Source organism: Eurosta solidaginis, chromosome 2, assembly GCF_040869045.1.
Source record: "Eurosta solidaginis isolate ZX-2024a chromosome 2, ASM4086904v1, whole genome shotgun sequence".
NCBI lineage: Eukaryota > Metazoa > Arthropoda > Insecta > Diptera > Tephritidae > Eurosta > Eurosta solidaginis.
This window is the reverse complement of record NC_090320.1, coordinates 250,856,228-250,884,002: the sequence shown is the minus strand read 5'-3', so window position 1 is coordinate 250,884,002 and position 27,775 is coordinate 250,856,228. Positions and strand designations below refer to the sequence as shown.

Genomic DNA, 27,775 nt, shown 5'->3' with positions numbered 1-27,775 from the left:
AACTAAATCGAGTCAGCCGCAAGGGGCGATAGCTGGCTCCCAAAATTGAATGCCCCATAATCTCCATCTCGCAGATTGGAAGAAGATCGAGCAATCTTACAGTTGCAGGACATGTGGACGGAAAGGAACGTGACTGTAGATACGGGTGCATCTCATTCCTTGATTCGATCTGATTTGGTCTACAGGAGAGTAAAGTCATTACCTGGAGCAAGGTTGCGTACGGTCACAGGCGAGTATAGTCAAGTCCAAGGCGAAGTGGTATGTGAGGTATTAATTGGAAAAGTCATGGTTCTACACAAATTCGTTGTGGCGGAGATCGTTGATGAAGTCATATTGGGAGTGGACTTCTTGGTTGACCATGACATCAGGATCGATATGCGGAGAAAAATTATGTGCTATAAGAACCAGGACATACCACTTAACTTTAGTTTGGAAAAAGGGTTCAGCAGTAATCGGGTACTGGTGGAAAAGACTCGACAAAGACCACGAAAGTCAAAGGCAAAGGTTGATAGATCGAATGGGCCAAATAAATCAAAATCAAAAGTACCTGCGAGAGAAACACTGGCATTGACAAAACCTAAAAGACGCAGGAAAACGAAGCAACGAATTTCCGAGAAAGAATGCGATGGTAGTTTCAAGCCAGAGCGCACTACTGTGGGGAAACGTGGGAACGATACTGATTATGCAAAGCAAATCCGTCCAGCGCAAGCTCTACGAAGTAGTTCATCGGCCAAACAACAGAGTGTGAAGGAAGAACCAGTGAATTGAGTAGTACGATGAAACACAGGTACCATGAGAACAATAATTCGAAAGGTTTCTTGGCGGGAGATTTGGTACTGTTATACAACCCTCACCGGCGGAAAGGTGTTCCATCCAAATTTCGGTGCAGTTGGAAAGGCCCGTACAAGGTTGTGAAGAAGATCAGTGATACCATCTACTGCATACAAAGCATTGAGAAACCACGGAGTAGAAGAGTGGTACATTTGGCGATGCTAGCAGCGTTTAGATCGAGAGATTTGTCTGATCGGGACGATATGTATATATATTCTAATTTAAAAATTTTTCAATTAAGAAAAAATATATTATAACAATAATAATGATAAAATAATTATTGTTAGGCCTTGAGCTCGATTCAAACTCGCGATCTTACAAATCTGTAGGCCGATATAACAACAAAAATTGTTAATACATCCCAGAGCACGGGGAAAAAGTGTCAATAAAATATGACACTATGGCATCATCGCCATAAACAAAGTCCAATTTTCACAACTATTCTGTAACATATGTCGCAGTGCTGTGAATATCAGTTGGCAAGAAACAGAATTGAAGTAGGAATAATGAAGACAAACAAAAAACCGCTGTGGTGGCTGAATGGTTATAGCAGCGGCGCCTAAACGTTGCCGATGAAGGAATTTAGCAGTTCCCGAAATGGATCTATACAACGAGCTTTGGCAGTTGTCTAAATTTTTTCTTTCTTCTATTCTAATTTAAAAATTTTTCAATTAAGAAAAAATATATTATAACAATAATAATGATAAAATAATTATTGTTAGGCCTTGAGCTCGATTCAAACTCGCGGTTTTTTCTAAAGTTATATTTTGCATCAGACTTAGATCTAGCTTAGAGAATCGTTGGGTAGCAACGATAATGCTCCGAATGATACCGATCTCAACTTTGGATAAATCCTCGGGAGATCCAAGTGAGTCGCGACCGAAGTACTTTCGCCTAGTTCTGGCAAAAGCTGGGCAAGCAAGCATAAAGTGATTTGGTGATTCCACCTCATCATCCTCCATACAGCTGCAGCAGGATGCAGTTTCCAGTATATTGAGACGTACCGCATGGATAACCATGGGAGAGTGCCCTGTCAAAACGCCAATGACCACTGATAGGTGAGCCTTAGTGAACCAAATTATTTCAGCAGACCTGCTGCCATCCACTTTCGGCCAGAAAGATCTTGCTACTCTGCAAGACGTGGTGTCCGCCCAACGTTTGCTGAGCTGACTCGAGGCCCAGCTATGGAGGAGGAATCCACAGGTGGCCAGCGGGATCCCGAAATCCCTACAGCAATCTTCATCCGGTTCAGTTGTACCGATCCGGGCTAAGAGATCCGCTTGACAGTTACCCGGAATAAAACTATGGCCCGGGACCCAGATAATCTTAATTGTAAAATAATTCTATGCAATCGCAAGTGAGGTCAGGCACTCCCAGACCACCCTCGATCGCACTGTAGTTGAGCTCAAGGCCTTGATAGCCGCTTGACTATCAGAGTAGATGTTAAATTCCCTAGCCGTAGTAGCACTGGATAGCATTCCATCCACCGCATCCTTAATCGCAGCAACTTCCGCTTGGAATACACTGCAGTGATAAACTTGCGGCTTAAATTTAGCTCTTGACACAAGAAGAGTGTGTGTGACGTCGTCGTAGGAAGAAAAAAGCAGAGGAGCTGGAGCTACTAGTCGCCAAATTTGATTAAAAAAAACTGGCGACAGACGGAAGGTTTTAAATGTAGAAAGCGATGTATCGCACTGTGATGACGAACACGATGCGGCAATCGATGATGATGGAATTAATGTCCCCACGAAGTCAGAATACATACATACTTAGCAATAACCAGATTAAAAAATAACAAGGCTGCGGGCATTGATGGATTACCTCTTTTCACTATGCACCAAATCTGAGAAAAAACTCGCAAAAAAAACGAATTGACTTCACCTCTTTGTCGATTTAAAAGCCGCTTTCCACAGCATAAAAAAAGAGCTGCCTCTATGCCGCTATGTCTGAATTTAGTTTCCACGCAAACACCAACAGCTCAGTCAGAATTGGTAAGGACCTACCCGAGCCGTTCGAAGCCAAACGAGGTTTCAGACAGGGTGACCCCCTGGTGAATCTGGGGAGAAAATTATACTAGCTGCAGAACTTAACCGTTCTGGAACAATATTCTATAAAAGCGTGCAATTACTGAGCACACGCGCCGTAAGTTCTGCTAACTCCTAGCGGAAGAGATGGGTTTGATGGTGAATAAGGACGAAGCGAAGTACCTGCTGTTCACAAGCAAAGCGTCAGCACATTTGCGTTTTGGCAACCACGCCAATGTTGGCAGCCATAATTTGGAAATAGTAAAATACTTCGTTTATTTGGAAACCAGCATTGACACAAACAACAACATCAGCTCTGAAATCCAACGAAGAGTCACTACTATTGCTAATAAGTGCTTCTTTGGACTAAGTAGGCAATTAAAAAGTAAAGTTCTCTTTCGGCAAACGAAAGGCATGCTCTACAAGTCACTTATCATACCATCATATCAGGGGCTACGCTGGCTAGGCTAAGAAAGTATTTTTATCGTAACCCGCCAATGAAATCAGCGGAAGTGGGCGGCCCCACTGCTGGAAGGACCAGGTGGAAAACGATTTAAATTCTCTTAGTGTGATCAATTGGCGCCAGCTAGCCCAGCGAAAAGGCGACTTGTGCCATGTTTCGTTTCGTTTAAACGGTTAAGCGCAAATTAAGAAAGTAAGCAAGTAACAAATCAAAATCATTTCTAGCTTAGCAGCGTCACTTCTACCAATTCGGTTACCAATTTAGATGAAATGTAACCTAAGTTAAGTAGCTTTTGAGTCTATCACGTATATGCATCGTGAAAAGAGATCTTTAAATATGTAAACATAAAAAGGTTAGTATAAGATCATACAAAAATAAATGATGACCCTTAAAATTGTCTGAAAATTGCATACAATAAAATATTGAGAGCGGAGGTCTTCTGACTATTAAGGGGCAACTTAATATTTGAAAACTCTTACAAATCAAAGAAACAAGAGCAGCGTCTTCAGTTTTGGCATCGGCATATTTTCATCGATATTTTTTACCGTAATATTAACGGTAAATGTGTATATGCGTGTGCACTATGTCTCATCATCTGCACTGGCGACTCTTGGCATCATCGCCTCATTTCGGCCATCAACGTTCTTACAAAGTGGAAAATTCTTTCAGTTGGTGTTTCGTACTCGTTGAGTGTTGTTCTCGGTTTCTTCCTTAGAAGATTTTCCGTTTTTCTTCATCTAAAATAAGTTTTTTCTTTATTTGTATACATATATATATACGCGCGTACATATATATAAATATATAGATACAAATAGCGCTCCTCTGGCATATATAAAAAAAGTTTTGTTCTGTTCGATTTTAAAAATTGAGGAAAATTGCATTTCGTTGCATCTCCTTGTACGTTTGCACCGATAGTTTGTGTATCGATCGATCTCGAATTTGTCCAGCGAGTGTTTATGGTCAGTAAAATAATTATTAAAAATAATGAAAATTTGTGTTCAAAATATTAAACGTTCTTCAAATGTATTACATAACACGCGTAAAGAAAATTTGTTTAAAGTGAATATTTAAGCAATTAATTCGTGAGAAGAAATCCAGCCCACACACAAACACATGCATACAGCGCACATAAAAAACAATGAGAATTGATGATTGGAAAAAATTGCAATAACAAATTAAACAATCAGCGATGAATAAAACTTGTATATATCGCAAGAAAATATCGTTTTATTTCTGTGAAATTAAATACTAAAAAAGAATTAAAAGAAAGTGAAAAACTAAAATATCATACCGTGTGGAAATTTGAAAATTGAGTGAGTGTGTGTGAACGCGCTCCACGGGCATATTAAATGCAGTAAATATCGCCAACAGCCAGCAAAATCATCAGCCATCGACAAGAACATCGTCAGTATGCACAGTGGGGAGTTTTACAGAAGTTTGCCGCAAAAAAAAAAAAAAATTTCGATTCGGAAAGAGTTTTCCTAACATTTTGAAATTATTCACTGTTAAGGGAACACACATATGATGAATTTCATATCAAAACCGATATGCATTGAACCCGAGCCCCTCAGATTTTGATGAAATTTTGCATACAGGTACACTTTACCTATACAAACACCACCTCGTTTTTAGAAATTGCATTTTTGAAAAATTGTGGGCATGGCAAGGTGTCAAAATTGTGAAAAATGCGTGAAAAATGACGGTAATATGTAGGTATTTTTGAGCTGTCATAACTACGGAATGGCTCAACCGATTTCAAAGATCTTGGTACCATTGGAGAGGTATTCTAATCGGCTATCGAAATTGTTAAGTTAGGTTAGGTACACTGAGAAAATTTTTATTACACTGAAAAGCATGTTTTTTGTTTTTAAATGCTTGATCTTTGTAACTTTTTCCAGGTATAGTTTTTCAAAACCTTAAAAAAATGGTTTTTCAGCGAAATAAAAATTCTTACGGTATACGTACGTATTTGAATACCTTTCTAACGGTACCAAGATCTTTAAAATCGGTTGAGCCATTCAGTAGTTATCACAGCTTAAAGGTACCATAATATTAAAAATAAAGAGATGCATTTACTTAAAATTAACAAAAAAAAAAAAAAAAAAAAAAAATACGCCATTTTAGTTTTTGGATATGTTATATATATTAAACAGACCTTTCTAAAAAAATATATATTTTACTTTAAAACACTTTAAAACGCTTGGCCTTTGAAGTTTGTTTCAAGTTTAAAATTTTATATTATTATTTAAATGCAAATTTTACAGTGTATGTTTTCGAAAGCTGATCTGAATACCTTTCCAATAGTACCAAGATCTTTGAAATCGGTTGAGCCATTGCGTAGTTATCACAGCTCAAAAGTACCTATTACTGTCATTTTTCATGCATTTTTCACAACTTTGACCGCTTGCCACCCCCACAATTTTTCAAAAATGGAATTTCTAAAACTGAGGTTGTGCTTGTATAGGTAAAGTGTACCTCTATGTAAAATTTCATCAAAATCTGAGGGGGTCGGGTTCAAAATGTGCCTTTTTTTATAGGTTTTGATATGAAATTCATCATATGTGATCCGGTCTATGAAAAGGTGGCTTATGACTCAAAAAAGCAATTGCGAGAAACAGATGTTAAAGATAAACAATGCATTTCTTCAGGACGTTTGTGCTCTTCTTTTTTTTTAGTCATAAGCCACCCTTTCATAGACCGGGTCTCTTCAGCACACCATGCTTACATCAAAGGCAAGCCAGTTGATATTGCATTGCATAGGATGGTGATGAACGAAGAGAAAGCGCTGTAACTCCAAGAATATGCGCTAGGTGCTTCACTGCACATTGCCAAGAATGTCACAAAATAGGTCAGCAATGGAGTCTATGTGAGGCCACTGTAAACACAGAAACGCCGCAGGGTGGAGTATTATCACAAATGCTGTGGACGCTGGTCATCAACTAATTGCTTAGGCTATTCGATAGAGGGCCAGTCAAACTATGGCGTATGCAAATAACATTTCAGGGGCAGATGTCTACCAACAATCAGCTGTACTTGTCTGGGCATGGGGTTATCGCTAACGTGAAAAAAACCGATCTAGTATTATTTACTAGGTGATATAAGGTTCCTAATTGGACAAAGCCTCAGCTTGGAAGGGTAACCCTAAAAGAAAACTACAGCACAAAATATTTTGGAATTATACTAGATAGTTAGTTGTAGGGCAAGAGGATGCCAGGATGCACGTGGGGCCTATCACCCAAACTCTCACATTGGGTATTAACAGCCTTTGTCAAGCCCATACTTTACTATGCGGTCCCAGTGTAGTGGACAGACACAACAAAAAGGGGATTTACCAAAAAACTTAACGCGATCCCTCAAAATTACACCGACAGCAGCATTGCATGCTATTCTGCACATCCCACCCGCAGACCTAATTGTCAAAAATATATCTGCCTCGGTGCACGACGTTGGCGCAAGGTTGCTGAAATGGCAGAACATACTACATACGATGGTTTCAAACTAACGCAAGGGGTCGGGCCTACTTTACTGCTTTCATGCAGGCTGCCAGAAGCCTGCGGTGTATTTCGTAAGTAGCCTTAAGAAAGCCGTAGAAACTCTGGAGGAAGCATCTTAAGCTGCGATTGCGTCAATATGTATATTGATATGCAGACCGCGATCAAGACAAAACCCTACAGTGATCTCGTAGCTTGTATGATCTGAACCAGGTAGAGAATAATTCATCCTATATTTGATTACGCTATACTACTATGGCAAGGTCTGCGCTGATGCTGCCCCGAGGCATTGAAACTCGATAGTTCTGCTGCAATATTTTAGGGATGGTATATATCAGAAGATGTTAGGTTAGGTTGAGATGGGCCTTTCAATAAGGATATGACATAGAGTGATTGTGTCCATACTGTTGCCAGAGTTTATTTGATGACCACGGAAGGACCCCAATAAGGTGCCAGGACTTATCTTTTAGAATAACTCCATCATCTTGGCAAATACTAGATCTGGCAACTCTGACGGCCCTAATAGCTGAAACCTGACGAGCACAGGATACAAACACAGAACGTGCTCAACCGTTCCTGTTCAGTACGTAGTATGCCCATCGTGAGTCTTAAGTAGTTTCTCTTCAGAGATATGAGCCACTTTGTGAATCTAATATCGTAGGCTTTGTACATGGGCTTAGAGATTTTGAAGACCCGCGCGTTTGTCCACGCCTTTCCTTCTTGAAGGATCTTATGCAACTTCTGTCTCTTTTGATTTCTTCCAAATGGATTTGGAAAATCTATTGTCATTTCAGCGAGTGTTGCACCCTCCTTTGCCAACACATCGGCCCTTTCGTTACCTTCTATCTTTTTATGACCGGGAACCCAGTACAGATGTATGGTACGGCCTAAGCGAAGTTTTTCCAATTGGTCCTTGCATTCCAGAACACTTCTTGATGAAGTACTGTGTGAGATTATTGCCTTAATCGCCGTCTGACTATCAATATATATACTGACACGACTGCAGCTTAAGCAAGTTTCCTGCAGAATTTTTGTTGCTTTCTTAATGGTTATAATTTCCGCCTGAAAGACGCTGCAGTAATCTGGCAGCCTGTGCTATCTATTTATTATTGCTTGATCGACACAGTAAACAGCAGACCTGATCTCTTCCGTTCACTTAGAGCCATCTGTATACACGTACATTGTATGTTCTGTTATTTTTGCACTCTGGCGCCAACGTGAACGGCCATATTTGGTGAGGAATATCGTTGTTCCGGCTTGTGCTTCCCTCCTTATAACAGTTGTAATTGGCGTCGGAACTGAGGATTATTCAAGCAAGTCCTTCCAAAATCCGTGAGTTATACGTTATAAATGGGCCCTAATGTCATCTCTATTACGTCGCATAGACGAAAAAAGCGTCTAAAGATGACCGTGATTTCATCGGCATGTCGTTGGAGAAAGGGCACTCAATTTGGTCGACCGCGCTCAAAAATTTCCCAACCAGACAACCCCATGGATTAGGGGGTTGGCAACTCTTGGTCAACGACATCTCGTCGCACTCAAATGAAGCGAAACGGCGTAGATGCAGGCCCCTAAACCACCCATCCCCATAGTCCCATAGTCGGGTGCCACGGAGTTCGGCTAAGCCCTCACACCAACGACAAGGTGCCTGCTATAGTGAGGGTCACTTTGAAATAAATTAATTACAAATTTCCCACTGTGCATCGATTCCTTCCTAAATCACAAAAACAACAGCAACAACATCGGAAAATTCGGTTGAAAAAGTTTAACGAACTGAGTTCATTTCTATTTTTGAATAACGAAATCATTTTCGAAAATTTTCTTTTACTACTTCATTTCGTCTAATGAATTGGCCGCAAAGTGTATTGTGGCGATCTGAATGGGAGCTGCTGCTGCTGATCATTTTGTTGGTCGTTTAAATTATTGTTGCCGTTTGTTTGTTTGTTATAGCATTTGCTGATGAGTTTTATGTTGTTGGCTGCTAGCTATGTGTGTATGTGTGTGACTATGAGCTGTTGGCGCTAACTCGCCTTGCCATGGATTGACTGGATGACTGGTGCGATGGCCACATTGCGAATATTTTCTTTTATCGCGATCGGTAGAAAATGAAAAGTGTCGGTGGAAATTACAAAAAAATTCGAAAATTTACGAAAACAAAATTGAAAAAATGTGCTGTTGCAGAATATAGAAGACCTTCGCTTTGTTTGTGACACGATTGATTAACTAGAAGAGATAAAACAATATGAGAAAAATATGAGCGTTATGATTGGATTTTGCTTCGATGAATTATTTAGTTTAAAATTTAGTTTTATTGTGAAATTAATTTTTGTGTTTTGTTCTAATAAACAAAAGCTATTGAAGTCTTTGCTGTCAGGCACATTGGTAGTGTGGGCTAGGTTAGGTTAGGTGGTAGCTGCCCTGATAAGGAAAGCTCACTTGGACAACACGAAAGTCCGTTGTGATACCACATACAACAAAAATAACGGTGACTTAGATCTAGCTACTTAGAGAATCGTTGGGTAGCAACGATAAAGCTCCGAATGATACCGATCTCAACTTTGGATAAATCCTCGGGAGATCCAAGTGAGTCATGACCGAAGTACTTTCGCCTAGCTCTGGCAAAAGCTGGGCAATCAAGCATAAAGTGATTTGATGATTCCACCACATCATCCTCCATACAGCTGCAGCAGGATGGAGTTTCCAGTATATTTAGAAGTACCGCATGGATACCCATGGGACAGTGCCCTGTCAAAACCCCAATGACCTTCTGCCATCCACTTTCGCCCATAAAGATCTTGCTACCCTGCAAGACGTGGTGTCCGCCCAACGTTTGCTGAGCTGACTCGAGGCCCAGTGATCCACAGGTGGCCAGCGGAATCCAGAAATCCCTACAGCAATCTTTATGCTGTTCAGTTATACCGATGCGGGATGAGAGATCCGCTTGACAGTTACCCGGGATATCACTATGGCCCGGGACCCAGATAATCTTAATTGTAAAGTAATTCGATGCAATCGCAAGTGAGGTCAGGCACTTCCAGACCACCCTCGATCGCACTGTAGTTGAGCTCAAAGCCTTTATAACCGCGTGGCTATCAAAGTTCATGTTAAATTCCCTAACCGTAGTAGCACTGGATAGCATTTCATCCACCGCATCCTTAATAGCAGCAACTTCCGCTTGGAATACACTGCAGTGATCAGCCAACTTAAACTTGCGGCTTACATTTAGCTCTTGGCAAAAGACCCTTAAGAAGAAACAACCAGAGACTGATTGGCCTGAAATCCTTAGGTGATACATGAGAGCTTCTGCCGGCCTTCGGAATGAAGGTGACCCTAACCGTGTGCTAAGACTTCGGGATATAGCTAAGCCTGAGGCAGTTAGTGTAGATGATGGTCAACCAGCGGCAGGAAATCCCTAAAGACTTTTGAAGTTGCGCAGTAATGATTCCATCCGCACTGGTAGTGTAGAATGGGTTAAAAAAGTTTTGGCCGTCCAATAAGGTGCGCCAGTCGTTTTTAATTTGGGGTAACTGGCGCCAATTGGTCACACCAATCGAATTTAAAACGTTTTTCACCTTGTCCGTCCAGCAGAGTGGAGACCGCCCTCTACATCTGCTTCCATAGGCGGTTTCCGATAAGAATACTTTTTTAGCCGGAACAGTATCCCCATGATATAGCCTAGCCAGCGTAGTCGCTGTGTTTTAATTCATAGGACTATGCTGATGTCTGTGTTAAGCTTATACAGCTCATCATTAAAACTTTTCGGTACTCGCCGTCGCACGTAGAGGTCCATAAACCTTTCAAAGATCTTTTCTCTCGAACACTCCCAGAGCTGCCTCATCTGATATTTTCAAGGTACATGCTTCTGCACCATATAGCAGATGACTTTTAGAGCATGATTTTTGTTTGCCGAGAGAGTACTTTACATCTCAACTACGTAGTCCAAAGAGGCATTTATTGGCTTGAGTGAATGCATTGAAAGATAAAACTCTGTTTCCGGTTGATTGATTTACTAACTGAATCTAAAACAATGTAGACGATTTCGGCAGTGTCCAATAAAGTGCACCGAAATTTTTTCTTCACGTAAAGTCCAAAGATCTAGTATCCTCAGCATAAGTGGTTACCGAACAGCGACAACGTCAGCCCTGTGTTTAAGAGAGTTGTCCAATTGCAACACTAAAACATTCCCCGCGGACAAGATAAGGCGAAGTCTGATAGATGCCTGGCTGTTGACGGCAGCATTTCCATATGCACCGACGTTACTAAGCCAAGCGGTAGTATTAGTCATCATGCAAGCCGTAATTATCAGCAATGAAATCTTTATTTTCAGTCACATCCAATCGGATTGTTTAGCTCTAAACTAACACATAGCTGTCGCCGATCTCTTCAGGTGTTGGGCCAGCAGAAGCGTGTACACCTCACATGGGTCCCAGAGGGCGTAGGGACATCGGTGAAAAATGCATTGCAGTTAAACTCGGTAGGCACTGTACCGCCTGGCAGATTATTCCTGACTGAGGACGCCTAGGTATGCCTAGAGTCCAACATGATAAAATCGGACATCGTGCGGAGGTGTAGAGCCTCTCTGCTTCTATAAGTCATCTCAATGTCTGCCTTTGCTGGGTCCCTGGGCACAGCGGCATTGAAGGGAATGAACTCGTGGACGAGGTGGCTAGGAATGGTTCCGATTTAGATATAAGTGAGGTGGACAGCTCCGTCCGACCACCGCTGAGTTGTCTCCTAGAGAGAACCGACGAAAATGAGAACAGGGCAACGGACTTGTTATGGACCAATAGGGTTGACTGCGAAATCTCAAGGTCCTTATGGCCATGCTTGGATAGGAGGGGATCAAGCTTTCTTCTCAAACTGAACAAATCTGCGGTGAGGGTACTTACGGGTGTCATCACAGATCATTGGGCGATCGATCTAACACTTTCTCTGTCAATGCCCGGCGCTTCAAAGAAGAGGGCTCAGATTTCTGGGCTCACGCTTCTTCGACAGCCTGGCAGAGGTTGGGAAGGTGGACGTCTCGCTTCTTCTTGGGTTCATCAGCGAAAGCAAGTGGTTCGTTGAGGACCGCTAGGAGGTAATGGGGCTTAACGAATTTGCCGCCACCCTATAATTATTGAGGGCACTCACAATGGACAAAAATGTCTCCGAGTGGAAATGTGAGTATCACCCACGCACGTCCTCTTAACCTAACCTAACCTATGCCCCTTGCTACTTGCAAGCTAATTCTAAAAGAGCACATCTACCGTCAAGTCGACGAAAGATGGCTACAGACACGAGGGTCTCGGACATCTAAGCAAACCTGGCCAAAATGGGATTTCAAAAGATAGTCACACCTTCTAAGATTTATAGCATCGAAAGTTTTGCCCATCTACAGCTTTTATATGCTTCCTAGTCTCGACATACTTCATAACCCAAATTTATGGTTGAAACGGTCAGTAAATACTGTGCAATGTGTGAGCTCAACCTTAATGTTGACATCAGGAATAAAAATTCTGCTTGGTAAAGGCAATGGAGGCGTGAACTTCTGTATTGTTAAAAATACACACTTGTCTGTACTCAACTACCAGCAGTATACACCTCCCTCCAGGCCATGTTATTTCACATACTGTTCCTCTTAGCTCTTGTTGGTGGCTTTAAGCACTACAGCTTCCTATTTTTCTGCCATCATATAGAGATTCGCACGAACTAGTTTCCTTATCTCTCATATGTGCTGATGCAACAGATTGATGTATGGAAAATGGTCGCGGCTAGAAACTTCATAGCTTCATTTAACATGGGAGGCAATTGACTCCCTATTCTCACACTTTGCTGTCCTTCCTTAAAATGTCACTAAACACACCATTTATGTATGATATTGCGATTTCGTACCATGTTGAAATAATACAATTGAATGTATTTCCTACGATAATCTCTTTGAAAATAGTACTTTTACATAAGCCCAAAATCTTGTTCAATGTTAGCATAAGGTCGAAAGCCTCGCAAGGTCTGTAAGACATTGAAACGTGCAAATGTAGGTGGGAAAAAGAAATACAAGAATATAAAAAATATACTTTCACCATCAACGCATTTAGAGGACTGGGTAATAACGCATCTTAAAAGCGTTGGGACAATAGCACCAGCGCACCACAAGCGCCGGTGTCCTACATAAGATGATTATTGAAGACCACAGATAATTTATGGTCAAAAGATATGAGGGGAGCATAATCTTCACATCATAGATGTTTAGCCCATTGACGTGAGAATATCCACAGCGCTCATGTAGCGCACTTTCCTGCCTCTTGTAACGCTATGCGTCGTTTAAGGTGAACAAAATATTGCGATGTTAGCTTTTAGCCTTTCAAAACAAGAAATGTTTCGCTACTTTTTTTTCTGTGTTTCGTGGAACGAGGAAATGCTTCATGTACTGACCGGATTATTTAAGCCTCACTGCGAGACTCTACGAGTGTAGGACTCCCTTCTTCGAAGAAGGGCTACCCACAAAAACTTAACTTTCCACGGCCCGTGCTAATCCCTGTACCTGGGACCGCGTTCAGCATTACTTCGGGTATGGTTACGCACTGCGTGAGCTCCGTGACTACTCTTACGCTAATGCCCTAGTCATCCGTCTTCTCGTTTAAATAAAAAAAATAAATGTAAGGCGCGATAACCTCCGAAGAGATCTAAGGCCGAGCTTCTCTTCCAATTTGCGTCGTGCTCCTCTTGATTTTTCCCTACAAATTGGCCGGACGGGACCTACATGTTTTATGCCGACTCCGAACGGCATCTGCAAGCAGATGAGTTTTCACTGAGAGCTTTTCATGGCAGAAATACAATCGGAGCGCTTGCCAGACACTGCCGAGGGGCGACCCCGCTTAGAAAAATTTTCTTCTAATTGAAAGATCTTATTTCTAAAATTTTGATGTTGCTTTGCCCGGGAGTTGAACCCAGGGCATACGGTGTGATAGGCGGAGCACGTTACCATCACACCACGGAGGCCATTTACTGATAGGTATATGCCTCACATATGTGCTGACCGTATCCCATCCATCATGTTATTGATGACACTGCCCGGGTATAGGTGGCAAAGTATCTCTTCTACCCGCCTTCGCTAATCGGAGACTTGCCCGCATTCGAAGAACGTGTAACGTACATCGTCTAACTTCCCAGGCAGCTCGGGTTATCAACCCGGTTGAAACTGGATCAGGTAAAAATATACCGTTCCGTGTTATCGCTTCAACCATGTATTCAATTCAGGGATTAGTTCCCTAGTCCACTTTGCTACGATGCTGTTGCTCCACTGTTTTTGCCAGCGTCGAATCGATTCTTCTTCTTGGTCTAATTTCCCAGACAGATCAGGTTATCAACCCTGCCCATTCTGTGCAGGTATTTGCGGAAGTAACCGTGTTCAGTTAGAAACTGGGTCAGGTAAAAATATAGCGTTCCATGTGGTCGCTTCAAACATGGATTCTCCACTGTCCTTGCCAGCGTCGAATCGATTCTTCTCGCGCCCGCATGGCAACAGTAGCTGCACTCGCTTGCAATCCGTTGTCGTATATGGCTTTTCTTTCTTCAGCGAGAAGATATATCGGTATGGTTCCCGCAACGACCAGGACCGTGTGGTAAGCCGAAGCTATTCGCAGCGCCTCTATGCGTTGGATCGAGGTGAGGGCAATTCGGTTCTTCCGGTATTTCATAGCGTTCGCCCAGATATCTGCACCGTATAAGAGAATAGAATCCGAGGCTGATGCAAGCAGCTTCCTTGTGCATGGCTTTGGACCAACTGGGTTTACCATTAGTCTACTCAAATTCGCTATTGTGCGCGCAGCTCTTTCGCAGGCTCCTCGTATGTGATCCGAGAAGGTGAGTTTGCTGTCTAACCTCACTCACTGATATTTTGTTGAAGTGAGTGTTTCTATTGGGTGGTCCCCAACCGTCATATTCCTGGTAGTGGGAATCCATCTCTTTGTGGGGATGACGATTTCCGTTTTTGCTTTTGCTAGTTGGAGACCGTGCTCAAGCACCTATTTACATTACGCATAACGTGGTTTAATTCTAGCTGTGCCAGCTCGCAGCTTGGTGCTGTTGTCACAGCTGACACGTCGTTTGCAAAAGCAACGAGGAAGGTGCTTTGTGGCGCGTCCAATCGAATAAGACTGTCATAAGTTATATTCCAGAGATCGGGACCTATTACTGAACCCTGGGCTGCTCCACCTGTTAGTTTTTCCTTTTTTTTTGACCGTGAGTGATTTCATACACTAGATAACTGTCTCTTAACTAGTCTCTTAAAATTTCTAACAAATATTGCGGTACCTTGAAAATGCTTTCTAGTGCCTCAAGCATGTTGGGAGGGGATATGACTTAGTTAAAAGCGTTTTTGACGTCCAACGTGACCAGCAACACTATAGGTCTTGCTCTGTGGCACGCTGTCTCGGCACATAGTACAGAAGCTTAACAACCCAGTTTTGTTGCTGATATTACGTTGCCGCCGTTCATTGTTAATAAAACGCAGCGAACGCAATCCTTCATAACAGCGCAATGATGCAATGCATTGTAGCGCTACCCCGTCCTACACGCAACACTTCTATTGAAATGTATCTACTTAATCTTGAAAAATAAACTGAAGTTTATTTATGAATAATGATGTGCTTAACCACTACTCAACACAATAAATTAATCCGGAAAATGTGTAAATACAAAACTGACAATGTTTTTGGTATTTCCAAATGTTTTCTTGTTTTTTTTTTTCTAAATCATATAACAACACACGTGCGTGCGTATGTGAACATATGCTCTTATTAGACCGACAAGTCGGCAGTGTGTCATCGGTTTATGTTGTTGGTACCAAAAGCACAGATAAATGTATTTTCACACATAGTAAATGCTTTCACTTTCAAAATGTCGTCAGCGCCATTTTTAAACATTTTTGAACTCAAACCTTTTTTCTTCGGTAATGTGTGAAAAATAAAAGTGCTAACATCAATTGAATTCTTGTTTTCACAGCTCGTGACATTTGGGGGTGTTATGTGTCCCAATAGGCTACTAGGTTAGGGAATAAGTTTTATTGATTTTGTATTTTTTTTATCGTACCGGAAAAATGTGACAATTTTATTTTTAGAATTTTCTAGGTCATAAATTCTTAAGCAAATTTTTTTTTGCTAAAACAGCTGTTGTGTATTTTCAGTTTCGAGCTTTGAATTTTGCTATTCAAAGTCATATCAAATTTTAAATATTCAAAATTTGAAATAAATGTTGCATCTCAAAATTTAAGCAATAAACTTCAAGAATAGAATGTTAAATATAAAGAGAGTTCAGAATTTTGTATATTTGGTGTTGGAAACGTTGCTATGCAAATGAAAGCTACGGATCAGTGGCGTAGTAACGGGGCCCCCGGCGTTGGGGATAAAACCCCCTGCGAAATATTTATAGTTTCAATTTCAACGGAATCGATAAATCTTTCGCTCCATCGTCGAAACAATAATTTTCATCGGTAGCAAGAAATAGCTTCAAGAGGACATCGTGACTCTGGTCCTATATCCCTCGAGACTCCTCCCCATAATGATGGTAACTTCAGGTCTTTTTTAAGATTTCGGATGAATGCTGGTGACCAAACATTGAAGCAACACTTACTTCAAACTGCCAATTCTTGAAAATATTGTTGCAAAAATCAACGCAAGCGAATTCTGCACTATACTCTCTGATCGGACAACCGACAGAGGCGTGAAACAATACTCACTATGTTTCCGTTATACTAAAAGACTCAAGATGGTATAATTTTGCGAGAAGATTTGCTACAGTTCATCCCGATCGAAGATTGCACTGGTAGAGGACTTGCTTCGTCATGGATAAACATTTCAAAGAAGCTGAAGATCAACCTGGAGTTTTTGGTTTCCCAAGGATACGACGGTGCAGTTGCAATGAGTGGAGAATGGAATGGTTGTGCTGCTGCAGTGATGGAGAAGTATCCGTGTGCACTTTATGTACATTGCGCAAGCCATTCCTTGAATTTGGCGGTTGATGTAGCGTGCTCCATTTCTCTCATAAGAAACTGTCTTGGGTCCACAAAGCAGATAATTTCTTTCTTCAGACCTTCAGCAAAACGCGAAGCTATTCTCAAGGATGCCGTCGAAACTTTGAATTATCCAACAAAGAAAGAACGTTTGAAGCGATTGTGAGAAACAAGATGGACGGGAAGACTAGATCTTTGCTCCCATTTATTTCAGTGTAGAAAAAATTCATTAACGAAATTTTTTCTTTGGCTCAACTATTAACCCCTTACCTTCAAGGGAAAAGTGTTGATCTTTCTGCAGCAGTTTCAGCGGCTGGTGATCTGGCTGTTTTGTTGAAAGAAATGAGGGAAACGGCTAAGTCAAAGTTCAAAGAAATGTTTCTTGATGCTAAAGAATTAGCTGAATCTATCGGAGAGAAGATTGAATTTCCTCGGATTGTGAGTTGTCAAAAAAATCGAGAAAACTAGGAAAACAGCTCAGCAGAAGAATATTTTCTCAAATTAATATGCATCCCTTTCATCGATCACTTCATAAATCGGTCAGAAAAGTAGGTGAAAACGTTTCTGAAACTGTCGAAATAATAATGGATCAGTGGACAGCACTTACTGGACCAGCGGTATCTATGGTGAAAAATGAAGTCCTTCTATGGAGACAACGTTGGGTTGGAGCAGAAGATCGCCCAAAGATATTCATCGACGCATTAAATCTTTTGTAATGAAGAATTTTTTCCACACGTTTTCAAGTTTTTTGAAGACTGGGGCCACGTTAGCTGTAACCATTGCCAGCAGTGAACGAAGTTTTTTAACATTGAGGCGTTTGAAAAATTGGATAAGGAATTCAACCGGAGAAGATAGGCTGAATGGACTTGCCCTATTAAGTATCAGTAGAAATATTGATATCACAGTGGTAGAAGTCATTGGCCTATTCGCTCAAAAACAGAGGAAACTCAATTTGTAATTTTGCTTTTTACTATTAAATATTACAACAACATTTGCAATATATGGATCATTAAATAAATACAATACTATTTCCTCCCAATAACAATATTCCACACAATAAGTACTTATCATCACTTAACAAAATTTGAATTTTAAATTAATTTCGATCATTCAAACTAAATAAGCAATAATGAAATACCGAATATAGAATTCTAAACTTTAATAAACCGCTATTTTAGCTTAAAAATCCATATAACAAACTCCCAACCTCAAATTCAAATTCGAGTTAAATACCAATATTATGTTTCGAAAATTGGGTGTGACATGACTCAGCTGCAAACATTTATGGCATCGGAACCGGAATATGGAAATTTGAATTTTATTTTTCATAAATATTGAATTTCGTGTGTAAAATTTTGAATTTCTTATTTGAATTTTGATTTCTAGCGTTTCGAAGTTCGATTATAAAACTTTTAAAACATTAAGGTTGAAATTGAATTGAATTTTCTTAATATTCTATAAGGAGTTTACAAATTCGAATATGATAACTTTAGTTTTATTTAGTCAAACATTCTTAAGCTAAGTTTTTTTTGCTAAAGCAGCTGTTCTGTATTCTCAGTTGCGAGCATTGAATTTTGCGATTCAAAGTCATACCAAATTTTAAATATTGAAAATTTCCAAAAGATATTGCGTATACCGAATTTACTGTGCAATAAATCTTGCATCTCAAAATTATAAAATAATTTCGTAAAGGGAATTTCGGTCATACAAACAAAATAAGCAATACCGAATATAGAATTTTAAACTTTGTAAAACTGTGATTTTAGCTTAAAAGTCCAAATAACAAACTCCCAACCACAAATCCAAATTGTAATTAAATACCTATTTTGTCTTTCGAAAATTGGGTGTGGCATTTCTCAGTTGCGAACATTTATGGCATCGGAGCTTGAATATCGAAATTTGCATTATATTTTGGATTGATATTGAATTTTGTGTGTAAAATTTTGGATTTTTTTAAGTGTATTTTGATTTCTATCGTTTCGAAGTTCGAATATAAAACTTTTAAAACATTAAGGTTGAAATTGAACAACATTTTTTTTAATATTCTATTAGGAGTTTAAAAATTCGAATATGGAAGTTTGAGTTTTATTTATGAGTATCTATTGAATTTTGATTTTTAGTTTATGGAATTTCAAATCAAAACTTTTGATTCAAAATTCGAATATGAAATTTTTAATTTAATATTTGGACTCCATATTAAATTTCGAGAAAAAAAAATTTTAATTTTATATAGTGAATTTAACTTATTATCGTATCAAATCGTAAACATATATAAAGCTAGTAGTTTCGAATGATAAAAATAGAATTTCGAACATGGAAATAACAACACCGTATTTCGAATGCCGTCTTTCGTACATCGAACATCGTTTAGCTATTTATAAAATTACTTCTTCAAAATTTTATTTGTGGATAGTGGATTTCGGACGAAATTTCGAATATTGTATATGGAGTTACAAATATCAAGTTTACACTTTCGATTTCGAATATACAATTTTTGATTCGAAATTCGAATACCAAATTTCGATTTTATATTTGGTGTACATATGCGAGCATCAAATTTTTGAATTTTATCTTATCGAATTTGGATTATAAAACTTTTGAAGTTAAATTTTTAACTACGAATAACAAAATTGAACCATAAATGAATCTCGAATAATGAAAGTATAATTTCGAATAATGAAAATATGACTTATTTCGTACAATAAACATCGTATAGCTACTTAAACACTTATTTCTCAAAAAATCTTCGAATAACATGTTTTGATATGAAATTCGAACATTGTCATACAATTTTAAACTTATCAGTAGGTTAGGTTAGGTTTAACTGGCCGGTCCATGAGGACCTCACATAGAGTGATTGAGTCCGTAGTGTTACCAGAAGTTTGTTTTAACGACCAAACTGAAAAACCCTATCAAAAACCAGGACCTATGTTATAAAACAACCCCGTCATTTTGGCAAATACTAGAAGCTTCCTGGGACTTAAGCCACTTGCTGCTTATAGATCTGACAGCTGTATCACTCCTAATAGCTGGAGTCTTAGCCTGGCAAGTTCAGGGCACGAGCGCAGAACGTGCTCGATCGTTTCCTCCTCCAAGCCGCACTTCCTACATCTGCTATCACTGACCAAGCCTAATTTAAAGGCATGTGACGCCAGAAGGCAGGCTAGTTCGTCCGCTTTTTCATTCCCATCTATTCCCACATGCCCTGGGACCCAATATAGATGTATGCTTCTCCCTGTACCAATTCTCTCCAGAGACTGCTTATACTCTAACACGCATTTAAATGATGTGCTATGCGAGATTATTGCCTTAATTGCTGCTTGACTGTCAATATAAAAGTTAACACGGTTATATCTTAAGCTATTCTCTTCCAAGGTTTCTACTGCTTTGGTTACGGCTAATATTTCCGCTTGGAAAAAGGTTGCAGTAATCCGGCAGCCTGTAGGATCTGCTTATTTCCGGATCAGCACAGTATACCGCAGACCCTACTCCTTCCACTACTTTGGAACCATCTGTGTACACATGTATCGCCTCCTCCTCCATTTCCGCACCCTTGCGCCAAACGTCCACCTCTATTGTGGCCTTAAGATCTCCCTCGAAACGCAGTTAGGAAATCAGGTAGTCTGTTCGTCTTGTGATTGATGATGCTATACTACTATGGCCATATGGTCGGCGCTCAAGCTGCCCCGAGGCACCAAGCCTGGTTGCGGTTGTTAATGCTATGATCTTTGCTACCAGGTCTACAGGTGGAATGTGCAGAATGGCATACAGTGCAGCCGTTGGGGTTGTTTTTAGGGCTGCCGTAATGCTAAGCATCGATAGTCTGCATACCCTCTCTAATTTTTTGAGGTATGTTGTTTATTGTGTGGCTCTCCACCAAACAAGAACTCCATAGTATAGAATAGGGCTTACAATCGCTGTAAAAACCCAATGAGAAAGAGAGGGCGATAAGCCCCACGTACACCCCAGCATTCTTTTACATGCATAGAGTGTCGTTGAGGCCTTCTTGACCCTCTCCTCCACGTTGAGCTTCCATGACAGCTTACAGTCTAGGATGATTCCTAGATATTTTGTGTAAGGTTTCTCCTGTAAGGTTGGGCCCGTCCAATTTGGGACCTTGTACCTCTTTGTAAATAAGACCATATCCGTCTTCTCCGCATTGACTTTCAACCCGACATTAGATGCCCAGGTATGAATATCCCGAAGCGCCCGATCCATCAAAGAACTAATCGTTGGAAGGCACTTTCCACTTATGACAATTGCAACGTCATCTGCGTAAGCCGTAAGTTTTACGGGCCCCTCATCGAATCGCCTGAGCAGTTGGTTGATGACCAGCGTCCACAGCAGAGGTGATAGCACCACTCCCTGCGGCGTGCCCCTGTCCACTGATTTCGTGGCCTCGTACAAGCCCCATTGTGATGTAATCTTTCTGCAATTTAACATGCAGCCGATGCATCTAATTAAGGCAGGATGTACTTTAATGTAATTAAGACCATCCATAATCGCCCATTTTGCAACATTATTGAAATCCCCGGCAATGTCCAAGAAGACTCCTTATATTCCAGGGATTTCTCTATGCTTATTACCAACCTATGCAATGCGGTGTCTACCGACTTGCCTTTGGTGTACGCATGCTGTGTTGTGAAGAGCAGCTTTTCATCCACGTTGGACTTTATGTATACATCTATCAGCCTCTCAAAGGTTTTGAGCTGAAATGATGTTAAGCTAATGGGTCTATAGTCTTTGGGATACACGTGACCGATCTTCGCCGCCTTTGGTAGGAAAGCTACACGAGCAGTTCTCCAAGAGTGCGGTACATTATTCAGCCTTATGCACCCATCGAATATTATTTTAAGCCATTCCACGACCACCATCCTTGAAACTTGTAACATGGCCGGGAATATACCGTCTGGGCCCGGCGATTAAAACTTAGAAAACGTTTTCACTGCCCATTCTATCTTGGTATCGGTCACCAAGCCCGGCATTACTAGCTCCGTGATCGAAGTGTGAGTGATGTCTGCTGGCTCTTCTAAACCGTCTCACGATGGGAAATGTGTGTCGAGAAGCACCTCAAGGGATTCCTCACTATTACGTGACCATTCCATGTTCTCTTTCTTTATTAGTCCCTGAACTATGTTTCCCCTTGCTAGGATTTTTTTCAACCGTGCTGTTTCGCTGGAGCACTCTATGTCCGTACAGAAACTTTTCCATGAGTTTCTCTTCGCCCTGGTAATTTCATGCTTGTAGATCCTCAGTAGATCCCTGTACGCGTCCCGACACGCTTCGCTTTCCGCGGTCTTTGCGAGCTTAAACATTTCTTTTACCTGTCTTCTTAGAAGACTCAGCTCACTGCTCCACCATGGCGGCTTTGCTTTTCCTCTGAATCTTTTTAGAGGGCAAGCTTTGTTATACGCAGTCTTATCAGTATTGTATTTAAATTATCAAAACTGGATATTTAAATTAGAATAGTGGTTTTCGAAAGTGATTCTAGTTCGATACTTGAAATAAATTTTCAAAGCAATATTTCAGATACCGAATTTCCGAGATTCCTTATTTTGATGTTAATTTTCAAAAATCGAATGAAAAACACGTGCGAAAATAAAGACTCAAATCAAGCATCGAAACGAAATATCGAAATAGTTTCGAAGCTTGAAAATACAATTAATAAATTTTGAGGCCAAAATTTATAATAATTTTCAATTAATATAAAACAAATAATTTGGCAGCAGAAGCTGTAAAAAGAGTTTCGAAATTGAATTTCACCAATTGCCTCCTCAACATATGGCATTGGAAAATTTATGGCTTTGAAATAACAGTTTTATATAGTAATTTTGCACATTGGCACTTCACGTGGAAAGCTTGAGAAATTCTTTGAAGACACAAACTCGAAAGGCACTTTTCAAATTAAACAAAAAATGTTTCCTAAACAGGAATGTTCATTATCTCGACTACTGCTTGGAATATCACACTATCTAGGCTGCCAATTCGAAAACGCCATATCTTAGAAACAATTTGAATAACAGCCTATTTCAAAACTTTTTTTAACAACGTCCTATCTGCGAAATCGGCTGAAGAACGCCCTAACTCAGAATTTGTTTCAAAAATGCCCCATCTGAGCTTAAATTCAATATATTTTGACAATCTGAGATAGAGAACTTTTGAATAAATTTCTGAAAGAGGTTGTTTTTGAAAAATAGTCTCAGATAGGGTGTTTTAGAACTGGCAGCCAAGATAGGGTGATATTCAATCAGCACTCGATCTAGTATATGGAATCGTGATGATAAAAAACAATTAGTAAAACGCATACAAAAAATGAAAAACACGAGCAAACATGATGCAATAATAATTTCGAAATTCGGGTTTCGAATTTGGGACAGCGAAGTTTGAATGGAGTGCTATGAATAAAGAAATTCGAAATTTCCATAATTGATTTTTGAAATAGGCTTTCGAGGAAATTCGAACATACACATTTTAAAACATGGGATATCGAATTTTGAATATGGTTTATAGAATATGAACTTTTGTATTTCGATATTAAATTTCAATTATTTAATTTCGAAACTGAGTTTCGAAAAAGGTTTTCGAACACATTTAGACCAAAAATTTTGAAATCACATGTTGTGAACTTTAAACTCATGCATCTTGGTATTATAGCTGAGTTTCAAACTGCCAATCTTAAGATAGATATTGTCTGCAGATAAAACATCGCAAGAGCACATTTTTTCAAAACAAATACATTTTTTACAGTGTATTATGTGCCCGTCAAGTGTTCCTTAACTAGTCTTTAACGATTGGATTTAATCGAATAAAAAAAATTTAATAAATACTACAACAAATTAAACCGAATAAAAATATTAGCTAATAACTCAGTAAAAAACTCATTTATTTCTACCATCCGCCGCTGTCAAACGATCTCGAAGCATATACAATAACAACAGTTTAATCTTCCAATCCAGCAATATGTCTGGTCAACCGCCACCACCTTTTGGTGGGCCGCGTGGTTGGAATCCACGTGTGCATAATGCCGCATCACCCTCACCATCGTCATTTATGTACCGTCCACCATCACCATGGACACCGGTTGCACCAAGCCCGCCACCAATTATTTCTGGACCGCGTCGTCCACATATGCAATCGCCTGCACCAATGAGCCCCACACCATTTACGCACTCCATGTCACCGGCACCAGTTCAGGGTATGCGCGGTACACGTGGCACGAACAGCATACCACATCCGCGTCCACAATGGCCACAACCACAACAACAGCAACAGCAACAGCAAATGGGTGGCATGTCAGGAGTATCAATGAGTGGTGGCAATCAATCGCCTGCACCATATCAACCACCTACTTTCCAACCAACTTTTTATCCTAATCAACAATCAGCAACGACGAAGGTAGCACAATCGCCAACTGGACCTAAACCGTTCCGTCCTATGGCTCATGTACCGTTGCAACATCAGAATTCGTATGGTGTTGGACCGACAAGTTCGTTCCAGTTATCACCGACACCATCGCCAATTGTTTGCCAAACACCGAATTCCGAATTTATGTATAACAATCATCAAATACCGATGTCGCAACAACAACAGCAACAACAATACTATCAACAGCAGTCACAGTATCCGCAACAACCACAATATGGTTTAGATCAAGTCGACTATGTCGGTGTGCCTTTAGAGCCTCCACATCCTAAATCGTATATAATTTATGATGATGAAGAAGATTTCGGCCCATCCACAGCTGAAATAATTGCGAATCAATCGCAAGATTATATCGATGAAAAGTTGGCCGAATATCAATTGACCATACTGCAGTTGCAAGGTAAGTTTTTTCTTTTTGCCACTATTTTGAGAAAATTTATGAAATATTATTATGTAAACATATTTACTTCTACTTAAGTATTTTAATGTTTAGCGTCGATTTTTCAGTACGAGTTCAAACTTGCACTAAAAAACGACCCTTAACAATAAATTATCCGTTTCCAACTCATATAATTCGAACCTTTTAATAAAGCTTCGAACATTGACTTTTTAACTCCGTACATTTTGCAATGAATTAAATTATTTTCATCTTAGAACACAACATTTTTATGGTAATTTTCGAATCTCGAACTCCGAGCATTTAATAAAACTCCAAGAGCCTTTATTAGAACTTCGATCATTGAATTTCTGATACCCGCCTATTAGCAATGAAATTATATATTTTGGTCTTAGAACGTAACATTTTTATAGTGATTTTCGAATTTCGATCTCCAAACCTTTAATGGAACTCCAAGTGTCTTTTATAGAACTTCGACATTGAATTTCGAACTCCGAGCCTTTAATAGAATTTAGAACATTGAATTTCTAACACCGAACTTGCAGCAACATAATTAAATATTTTGGTCTTAGAAAGAAAAATTTTTATAATGATTTTCGAATTTCGAACTCTGAGCCGTTAATAAAACCCTAATCGCCTTTAATAGAATTTCGAACATTGAATTTTTAACAACGAACTTTTAGCAATAAAATACAATATTTTGCTCTGAAAATGTAAAATTTTTATAGTGATATTCGAATTTCGAACTCCGTACCTTAAATAGAACTCGAAGGGCCTTTCATAGAACTTTGAATTTATTTTGGTCTGGGAATGTAAAATTTGTTTAGGGATTTTCGAATTGTGAACTCCAAGGTACTACCAGAAAGTTTGAGTTAGAGATGTCTCGAGAGACAAAGTTGAAAGCAATTTTGGTGTGAAAAACTTTTTTCATTAAAAAAAATCATAACTCTGAAATAAATCGGTTTAGTTAAGGGAAGTTTTACGATATGAAAGCTCTAACAATCCTCCTCATTCCATAAAAATGAGACTCTTGCTGAGATTTGCGATTTTGCAATGTTTTTAACCATACTTTTTTTCCAAGGCTGTGCTAAGGAAAAAATGGTGGGTTATCCTGGCCAAACGAACAAATGTGAGAAGGCCGTCATTTATTTTTTTTTGTTTTTGGAGGTTTTCAACTTGAAAATGTTATGTTATGAAAAATTTTTTTCTAGGTTGGGCTATCGAAAAAAGGATAGCTGACTCTACCATAAGCTTGGGCTAATGAACTACATACTATCTATCTCATCACATCAGAAGTTGGACTTTTTTTTCGAATTTTTTTCCCACCAAGACTGGGCTAAATAAAATAGGATGGGCTATCATGTGCTAACCTTGAGCAAACGAACCGCAGTGTAAAAACACTCACTTTGCATTCTTTTGATTTTGGGGCATTTTCTTTTTTTAGGGATTTTTTTCCAAAGTTGGGCTAAATTAATAAGGGTGAGCGATCCTTTTTGTTTTTGAAATTAGGGAGTTTTCAATGTGAACATTTTTTTCATGATAGTTTTTTTCCAAGGTCGGGTGGCAAAAAAAAGGAAAGGTGGGCTATCCCGAGCTTAAGTTTGGCAAAGGAACCACATCGTTTTTATTACACAATTCGTATTTCAGGGCGCCAGCTCAAAATTTTTCAAACCAAACTAGATTTTTTTTTCACTGTGTTGAGTTTTTTATCTGGTCTGAGTTGTTTTCAAGTTAGGTGTTAGAGTTAGATTGGGCCATGTAAGCAGATGCTTCCTCGAACTGAATTGGAATAAGAATGCCTCGCTTTGCTATTGGGAGGGTAAGAAGCTGTAGACAACGTTTTATATGAAGAAAAAAACATAAAGAATATCTAAAACAACAGGTCGCCCAAAACAAAAATATTATAAAGAAGAAACTTTCCGATACTCTCTATATAGCCAGCGCTAATCTGTGATATTTGAGGGATATCCAGCGAACAAATCTATAGATGAAATATTTCTGGTAAATATTCAAATATTGCCGTCACATCGCTAATATGAATTCCGAGACCCAATTTGAAGAGTGCCACCTTTTTATTAAAAACATTTCATCAGGCCCCGTATCATGTGGTACGATTCGATTCGAAATCAAGTTTTCACTCAAACATTAAATCAAAATAGCTCTGAAATCGTGAGTCCGAATAACAACATATGTGAATTAAAGACTTCGCGTACTAGTTGCATTTGTAATTCATCATAATATTGTAACGAATTTTGGGAAATTTCGTTTATTCCAACCCTCCTTCTGACATTCGAATCGCTAAACTGTTGAATAAATAACTCCAAGATACAATAATGCAAAATGGTCTTTATTAGACTACTTTTAGGATACTTCACAACAACACATACTTCACAACCAATAGCGTGCTTAAATCAAAACTGATTAGTCATGCCTCAGCTTGCGTTGCTTTTATACTCTCAGTTTCCCCGTTCAGCCATTTCTCCAAAGGTCTAGTAATTTCACGAACTTCATGCTTGGTTACCAGCCATATACATGTATATTTGTAGTTTGTAGCCATATGCGTGTGTATATGTAAGTACTACTTCGGCTGATGATTACATGTGTTTGTGAATATCTCTCTGTTGCCTTGTATGTATGTGCGTAAATGATGATTGATTTGTTTACGTACATACGAGTGGCTGCTTAGTATCAGTTTAGAGATGCTAGTATCACTTAGTGATGCTAATATTCATCAGAATATGTATACATATTTTGGCAGTGTCTTATCATCACATATCAATTGAGTGAAGAATGGATTCCGATACGAATCGTAACACACGATACGGGTCCAGAACTTTTCCTATTATTTCTTTCTGAGTCATCCTTTTTTGACTCTGTAATGCTCAAACATATCCTTGGCTAAAGATTGCTTATTGTTATGGTCGCGGTCTTCAAAATCAACCCCATTTTTCTTGTTCTGAAAGAGATGTATTCTGTAAGGTGTGTTAAAGTATAAATAAGGCAATGTTAACACCGTAGGTAACATTTAATCTGATTACTTCATACTTGCGGAATAGCCAATCCCAGATTTTATTTTAAAAACGCCCTAGCTATTACATTGACGCTGAGATAGTGAATTCTTGCTGACACAGGGTGTTTTACGAGTAAAAATAAAAT

At 39.4% G+C, this 27,775-nt stretch overlaps 1 protein-coding gene across 3 annotated transcripts in view; it reads left to right on the top strand.

The window, feature by feature from the left end:
- The first annotated feature begins 4,006 nt into the window (after positions 1 to 4,006).
- Msp300 (Muscle-specific protein 300 kDa) overlaps positions 4,007 to 27,775 on the top strand; it is a 480,743-nt gene continuing 456,974 nt past the window's right edge. For 2 of the 3 annotated variants that reach the window (XM_067767586.1, XM_067767584.1), the window contains exon 1: positions 23,548 to 24,622. In XM_067767586.1, the coding sequence (XP_067623687.1) occupies positions 23,761 to 24,622 (862 nt within the window). In that variant the 5' untranslated portion in view covers positions 23,548 to 23,760. Of the gene's footprint in view, positions 4,278 to 23,547; positions 24,623 to 27,775 lie in introns of those variants that run through there. The other variant, XM_067767583.1, reaches the window with a different exon arrangement.